Source organism: Bidens hawaiensis, unplaced genomic scaffold (assembly GCF_021521415.1).
Source record: "Bidens hawaiensis isolate Kalapana, Puna unplaced genomic scaffold, B.hawaiensis_p1.1 tig00051515_1, whole genome shotgun sequence".
Taxonomy (NCBI): Eukaryota; Viridiplantae; Streptophyta; class Magnoliopsida; order Asterales; family Asteraceae; genus Bidens; species Bidens hawaiensis.
The window spans coordinates 49524-57483 of NW_027499248.1; the positions used below are offsets into that span (position 1 = coordinate 49524).

The 7960-nt window shown below is 36.5% G+C and overlaps 3 protein-coding genes across 4 annotated transcripts; 2 read left to right on the plus strand and 1 right to left on the minus strand.

Annotated features, from left to right (window-relative positions):
• Window positions 1-328: 328 nt before the first annotated feature.
• On the plus strand, window positions 329-3119 carry LOC143599114 (methylthioribose kinase 1-like). 2 transcript variants are annotated; one of them, XR_013147239.1, is made up of 7 exons: window positions 329-582; window positions 1150-1459; window positions 1539-1713; window positions 2061-2262; window positions 2338-2552; window positions 2628-2900; window positions 2949-3119. XR_013147239.1 is itself a non-coding variant. In XM_077077153.1 (6 exons), the coding sequence occupies exons 1-6, from the start codon at window positions 397-399 to the stop codon at window positions 2785-2787; spliced, it is 1248 nt and encodes a 415-aa protein (XP_076933268.1). In that variant the 5' UTR covers window positions 329-396; the 3' UTR covers window positions 2788-3103. The 2 variants fall into 2 exon arrangements, 1 of the variants encoding a protein (XP_076933268.1); XM_077077153.1 differs by having other exon boundaries at window positions 2628-3103.
• A 1184-nt stretch (window positions 3120-4303) lies between these two features.
• LOC143599116 (methylthioribose kinase-like) lies at window positions 4304-6663 on the plus strand. The gene is made up of 5 exons (XM_077077154.1): window positions 4304-4850; window positions 5664-5845; window positions 5938-6130; window positions 6221-6435; window positions 6507-6663. Exons 1-5 carry the CDS (start codon window positions 4362-4364, stop codon window positions 6661-6663), a joined length of 1236 nt encoding a protein of 411 aa, XP_076933269.1. The 5' UTR covers window positions 4304-4361.
• Window positions 6664-6673: 10 nt separating this feature from the next.
• LOC143599117 (uncharacterized) lies at window positions 6674-7548 on the minus strand. The gene has a single exon (XM_077077155.1). The coding sequence runs from the start codon at window positions 7517-7519 to the stop codon at window positions 6800-6802; it is 720 nt and encodes a 239-aa protein (XP_076933270.1). The 5' UTR covers window positions 7520-7548; the 3' UTR covers window positions 6674-6799.
• Window positions 7549-7960: the final 412 nt, after the last annotated feature.

A 7960-nucleotide genomic window follows, 5' to 3' on the forward strand; every position in this document is an offset into this window, starting at 1 on the left:
TTCTTCAGTTTCGTCTTTTGATTTTGGGAATGTTTGATCCATGATTTCCATGCCCATAACAGAAGCCTACAAAACAAAACTACCAAGCCCAATTTCTGAGCCCATGTCTTCAACAGTCCAACAGAATAACAAGTGACCAGGTTCAATGCATTATTTGATTATTATCCCTACAATCACAACTCGTCACGTGTAACACGCATGACTCACGCCTCAAATCACATAATTCTACTTTTTATAATTTTCTAATAATATTCGTTCAACCTTTACTTTATTACTATATTTCATTTCTAACGCAATTAACGCCTTTTTGAAAAACAAACGTACTCCACTCCAAAACCCCAAACAGAATCTTCAACTCTCATCCATCCGCCGTCAACTCCAAACCAGCTGGAAAAAATGACAACGGAAGGTTTCCGAGTACTCGACGAGAAATCGCTTATCGAATACATCAAATCCACACCATCCTTGGCCTCCAAGCTCGGTAACGAACTCGACAACCTTAAAATCAAAGAAGTCGGTGACGGCAACCTTAATTTCGTCTACATCGTCACTTCTCCAACTGATTCAGTCGTCATCAAACAGGTTTTCCCCAATTAATATTCCATAAATACCATGTAATTTGTTAAATTAGGGTTTATTAACTTTAATTGAAGTAGCTAATAGTACTTACAATACCTAGGGTTTATGTGATATACAAACCAATAATAATGTAACTGAAATAGTAATGTTATGTAGTTATGTACCCAACGATCTATGAATTTTGTTTTTAAACGACTTGGTTTTGCTTAGGACTGGAAAACGGGTCAGGTCGGGTCAGAAATGGTCTTGGGTCAGAGCGGGTTAGGGTCGAAATGGGTCAAATTAAAAAAGAGTTGATTTGGGTCGGGTCGGAACAGATTCGGGGTCAGATCGGGTCCGGGTCGAAAGGGTTTTTTTTTTTCCTTTCTTTTTGCCATTTTTAAAAACATGATTTCATCATTCATATCAATAATAACAAAATTTTTGCTATTCAAAAAGGGCTAGCGGTGTAGCTTGTTGCCAGGTTGAGTTCTATATTGAATGAAGCGCTACTTTTTAGAGAAAAATTATTGTAATATAATATAAAAAAAATAGTAACTAATGTTATTATTACATTTTTCATGTGATTAGGCTATACCGTATGTTCGTTGTATCGGTGAATCATGGCCAATGACAAAGGAAAGATCATATTTTGAAGCCACCGCGCTTAAACGCCAGCACGGTTTATGCCCCAAACATGTTCCGGAAGTTTACCACTTTGACAGAACAATGTCGGTAATTGGTATGCGATACATAGAGCCACCGCATATAATTTTAAGAAAGGGGTTAATTGCTGGTGTGGAGTATCCTTTATTAGCGGAACACATATCGGAGTTCATGGCTAACAGCCTGTTTTACACGTCTCTGCTTTATCTTACGACTACACAACATAAAAGTGCAGGTGAATATAAGATTGCTTTTGTGTTTTTTAAGGTTTCGAGTTGGTAGATTGTTTGTTGAGATGGAAAGTTTTTGTGCAGTGGCTGAGTTTTGTGCAAATGTGGAGTTGTGTAGGCTGACTGAGCAAGTGGTGTTTTCGGACCCGTATAAGGTTGCAGAATTTAATCGTTGGACTACACCTTATCTTGATAGTGATGCCGAGGCAGTTCGGAATGATAATGTGTTAAAGCTTGAAGTTGCTCAGTTGAAGTCTAAGTAAATACTTAAGTCACCTGTTTTTTATTTATTTTTCATGAAAGTTACCAAAATAACCATTTTGACCAAGATAATTTGTTAATAGCCTTGACTTTTTAAAATCGCCTATCAACATGTGTCGTATTGGCGCAACAGATTGGATCCACTTTAATGCAGCGAGTTTCATTTTCTTAGCTAAAAAAGAAAGTTAAATGATATTCAAACAAATAAAAAACTTAATGCTATTTTGTCGATGTCAATTGTCAAAACCGTATATTTTGGTAATTCTGCTCTTTCTCTCTCTCTCTTTTTTCCCTACGCTTTATTGAATTTCCCATTTGTGATAATACTTGAGGCGTATTGTACAGGTTTTGTGAACAAACACAAGCTTTAATACACGGTGATCTTCATACCGGTTCAGTCATGGTTACTCACGAGTCAACTCAAGTCATTGACCCAGAATTTGCTTTTTATGGGCCGATGGGATTCGATATCGGTGCCTTTATTGGAAACTTGTTTTTGGCATATTTTTCGCAAGACGGGCATGCAGGGCAAGAAAATGACCGGAAAGTATGTCAACCTATTGAGAATATGAATTTGTTAATCATCATTTTGTATTTTTTAAGGCGATTATTGTGAATGCAGGCGTATAAAGCATGGATAATTGATACAGTAGCAGACACATGGAATCTGTTTTACAAAAAGTTTACCTCTCTTTGGGATACACACAAGAACGGGCCTGGTGAGGCGTACCTTCATGAAATTTATAATGATGTGGAGCTATGGGAGCTTGTTAAACAGAAATACATGATTGATTTGTTTCACGATTCGCTTGGATATGCTGCGGCCAAAATGATAAGGTAATTCATACGCATGCTAGTGTATGTAACATGTTTCTTCTGTCCTATGGTATTGTAAGAATGTTTGGATGACAGGCGAATTGTTGGGGTGGCTCACGTTGAGGATTTTGAGTCTATAACTGATCTTGGGAAACGAGCGGAGTGTGAACGAAGGGCTCTTGATTTTGCTAAGAATCTTATGAAGAAACGAAGAAGTTTTAACACCATCGCTGATGTTATTTCTACGGCTCAGTAATCTAACACGCGATGTGGATGACATGCAAATATAATAAAAGTTCGTCAACCGAACGCTAAAGGAGAAGGACGAGCTGCAACTATTTTATCGTCATTTGCTTCTGTACTGCTTATATCACCACTGTGGGTTAGTGTCATTTGCTTATGTACTGCTTATATCACCACTGCGGGTCAAAATCGGTAGTCATGTTGTAATCAAAATCTGGTGGTTCTATTTGATGGCTGGATAATATATGTGTGTAATGCCTGATAATACGTGTGAGAAATAAGTATACATATGATTTTGAAGGTTTTTGGAAGCAATTAATGGGTATGAGAAAAATAATAATGTATTTCCTTTAAAAGTTTTCTAAACCAAACCATACCTAACTTACCTGTATATGTAAAACCATAGGTTCGTTATGGGATTGCAGCGATTGCTAGAATTGGTTAGGATGAGACGAACAGGATATCAAGAGATAATTAGGATAGGAAATAGAATCGGGTCACTCTTAATCAACTTGATCAAGAATAAACAGGTTGCTTATAAGTTACCCAATAAAAACAAGCTTTCAATATCGAAAGGCATAAAGATCTAGTTTTTAACCTGTAACAACCCCTAAACACATGAGATTAAACAAAAATATGGAACAAAGTCATTACTAACCTAATACAAATGAACACATGAAATGAGGAAATTTCATATATAACACTCATGTATATGCATTGTTCAAACTTCAAAATCTATAGAATAGTAGCAAACAATTTTAATATCATATTGAAGTAGCGAGCACATAACTCTCACTTTACCTGCATCGAATAACTTTCTAAATATGATACTAAACATTTATCATATATGCATACTTGTGTAGGGGTGTGAAAGTTAAAACCCAAACCGTGTGAAAATAAACAGAAGGCTAGGAAAAAAGAAGAGTACATATATGTGTAGGATTACTGATTTACGCTCACATTTGTTTCGCATGCAGTTAATTAACATCCAGAACTAATGGAAGTTAGCCCAAAGGATGAACTGTGTTACAAGATTATTAAAAATGTAACAGATTAATTATTAGAGTAACGTGAAGAATGATTTCTAATTTTATCTTTTAAGTTTTTGTACACGACGGTATTTTAGTTATTCTTAAAAAACTAACTTCAAAATTTAAGAGGCATTCACTTACCATGATTATTGTTACAATTAAGTGAATAGCAGGAAAGTTTTCTAAAAGAGGAAACTATACGTGAAATATGGACATGTTTAACTCTAATTCAAACTATTTTTTTTTCGAACGGTAACTTTCACAATTAAGCTATCTCACCGTGCGAACACGTCGCGCCCTGCCACCCCACTCAGGCCAACTATGTTGACATCAACAAACTATTAATTATTTTTTTTATGATTTTATATAAAATATAAATATAAAATAAATAATGAACTCAACAAATTTCAAACATCTATGTTACATTTCAATTCGTTTTGTAAAAAGTTGTGGTCTTGGTTCATTGTATCTTCCATCTTTATTCGTCTTTAAAACAAGTCAAGCTTTTGCTCTTCAAAACATCTTTCAGCCGTCAACACCAAACCAACCGGAAAACATGACAACTAATGGATTCCGAGTACTCGACGAGAAATCGCTAATCGAATACATCAAATCCACGCCATCCTTAGCCTCCAAGCTCGGGCACGAACTCAACAACCTCAAAATAAAAGAAGTAGGTGACGGCAACCTGAACTTCGTCTACATCGTCATCTCTCCATCCGGTTCAGTCGTTATTAAACAGGCCGTACCATATGTCCGTTTGATCGGTGAGTCTTGGCCGTTGGCCAAGGAACGATCGTACTTTGAAGCTACAGCTCTTAAACGTCAGCATGAGTTGTGTCCAAAACATGTTCCAGAAGTTTATCACTTTGATAGAAGTATGTCGTTAATCGGGATGCGGTATATCGAGCCGCCGCATATAATATTGAGGAAAGGTTTGGTTTCTGGAGTGAAGTATCCTTTGTTGGCTGAACACATGTCGGAGTTCATGGCTAACACTTTGTTTTACACGTCTCTTCTTTATCTTACAACTACACAACATAAGATTTTTTTTTTTTTTTAATGTTTTGTTGTCTTTTTGGAAGTTTTGGCAACTTTTATTGTGACACAAATACAAAATGGCAATTATATATTGAAGTTAATGACTTTAATGAGTGTGTAAACTGTAAAGTATGTCAATTTAGTTTACGTGTTTTAGACTAAAAAGGACACATGGCCGTCTTCGAGAATTTAAATGTTTTGGCCGAGCTGAAATGAAAAGGCCGTAGGCCCTAACGAGTAACGAAATAAAAAGACTCGTATGCTCAATATTTCAAATGGGTTATGGATAAAAAAAGATTGGGCCTAATATCTGATAAAAGGATTACCTATTTTATAAATAAAACTAAAAAATATATATATATAATTTTTTTTGTGCCCAAAAATTAAGTGTCTTGGCCGGTCGCCCAGGTTGCCCAACCCAAGAGCCAGCTCTGAATAGACATAACTATAAATTGCTAAAATTTAGAGAAAATCTTTTGTAGATTTCGTGTTGGATATAGGCCAATTTCGTCCGCTACTTATGAGCTCCGTAACCCCACTTGGCCACTTGTAGCCCAAGTTACGCTTTTTTCAAGTTTTGGTATTTTGTGGCATGTTTCTCTATGTCCAACTGGTCCATGTAAAAGTGTGCTAACTCTTGGATCAGCTTATCAGTGGGCGCATTTGATGTGGATAAGTGGAGATATCTATAGTTAATCGTGATTGAGTTAGAGCAATCCATGATGCATGCGCTCTTGTGCAAAAAGTGGACAATATTGGCCGGATGCTACATTTATGTTTATGTATGCTTTAAGGCACATGACATGAGATTTTACCTCGTGCAGTGGCCGAATTCTGTGGAAACGTGGAGATATGCAGGTTGACCGAGCAAGTGGTGTTTTCAGACCCTTACAAAATTTCTGAACATAACCGTTGGACTTCACCTTATCTTGATGGTGATGTCGAGGCTATTCGGAATGACAAAGAGTTGAAAGTTGAAGTTGCTGAGCTCAAGTCTATGTACATGCTCAATCAACCATGCTTTATGTTCCTTTTTTCATTTTTATTTTTATTTTTAATATTTCACATTCTATTATTTTGATACTCTTTAGGTTTTGTGAGAGAACACAAGCTCTAATACATGGTGATCTCCATACAAGTTCAGTCATGGTTACTCAAGATTCAACTCAAGTCATTGATCCAGAGTTTTCTTTCTATGGTCCAATGGGATTTGACATCGGCGCTTTCATTGGAAACCTGTTTTTGGCTTATTTTGCGCAAGATGGATATGCGGATGACCGAAAAGTATGTCTAGTTTAACATATTAAATTGTTACTAGTGTCTATTTTTGGTTTCATAAGTCAAGTATTAGTGTATCGTGAATTATGAATGCAGACATATAAAGAATGGATCATCAATACCATATCCGAAACTTGGAATCTTTTTCACAAAAAGTTTACATCACTTTGGGATAAACACAAAGACGGGCCTGGTGAGGCATATATTCATGAAATTTATAAAGATACCGAGCTTTGGGAGCTTGTAAAACAAAAATATATGATCGGTTTATTCCATGATTCACTTGGATTTGCGGCTGCCAAAATGATAAGGTGATTCATAACTGATGCAACTCTTAACTTATTCTGATAATATTTTATTTTGTTGATAACTTATGTAACAGGCGAATTGTTGGGGTGGCTCATGTCGAGGACTTTGAGTCAATCGTTAATCCAGTCAAACGATCCGACTGTGAACGTCGCGCTCTTGATTTTGCCAAGATGCTTATGAAGAAACGAAGAAATTTCAACAACATTACTGATGTTATTTCTGTTGTTTAGGAACATATGTCAATAAAAATTACAGAAGCATATGTTTAAGTTTAAATATTTCATGTTTGACCATAAAAGTCAAAGTCAAACTATACCATTTCTTTTAAATAAGGATGCAACATAATTAAGTTTTCTTGTTCATGTCTTAACTATGATTATAAGCAGCCTTGTAGTCACTCCACAGCTGATCAACAGTCTTCCCAACCAAGTCAACAAAATAGTCAACACTATAAGCATACCGCATCTTCTTATTGAGTTCAGCCACAAACCCGTATCTAAGACCCTCACAATAATCAAGAAACCGAGCGGTTACATCATACCCCTGGTCCCACTTGTCACCTTGCCCTGGCTGGACCCAATGGCTTGGTATGTACCCCGCCTTTAGTCTCACAAAATCAGCAACCCCTTCAATCAATCCCGAGGGGGTGGACCCGTTACCCGACCACTGCCACACATGTGTCATTTCATGATAAATAACACCACTAAATTCTTTCATGAGATCACCTTGGTAACCTGCAATATAATTTGTGCTGAAGTGGATCTCGTTATTCTCACAATAAGCAACGCCGTCCATGTCATCAAGGAATAGATGGACATTTGTCACGTTTGCACGGTCGGCCTTGTTTCTTTGTTGAAAGATTCTCCATATGAATAAGTTTGCGGACTTTAAGGTGTGTTTGGTGACCTTGTAACCGATTTGGTTCTCGTACCGGACCCCACCTGGAGTTTGTGCAGCGGTGTTGGTGATATTGTAGCTTACTGTTGCAAAGGTTGCTGGTAAGACTGCTAGAACTAGGATGAATGGCATAACCGCTATCATTTCCGTGTGTTTCGACATTGTGTTATGCATAAGTATGTGTTGCATGTTGACGCATTTGTAGTTTCTTGTGTGTATATATAGTGAGGATGTGGTAACTCACTTGTTATTTTCATGGCCATAAAATATTGGTTGAACCACACAGGCAACATTTGTATCTTTGTTTATGTTTGTATCAATAGTTTCATGTAAAATAAGGTTCAGCCTGCACATTTAATCAAGAATGGTCAAGCCTTATTAAGACTAGAGGGGCCAGCTGGCCACATGTCTAACAAGAAATTATGTTTCAATCTTTTATTTATTTTAATATAAAAATGTTCACTAGATCTAAATATTAAGATTAAAAGGGTATAGCAATTAAAAATAAATAAATAAATAAAAAGGGTATACAGTATAGATATAAACTTGGGCCCAAATATAATATAAGGCAAGATATAATCCAACCAAGTTGGGCCCAAACAAGTATCAAAATGAGCAAGGGTAGCCTAG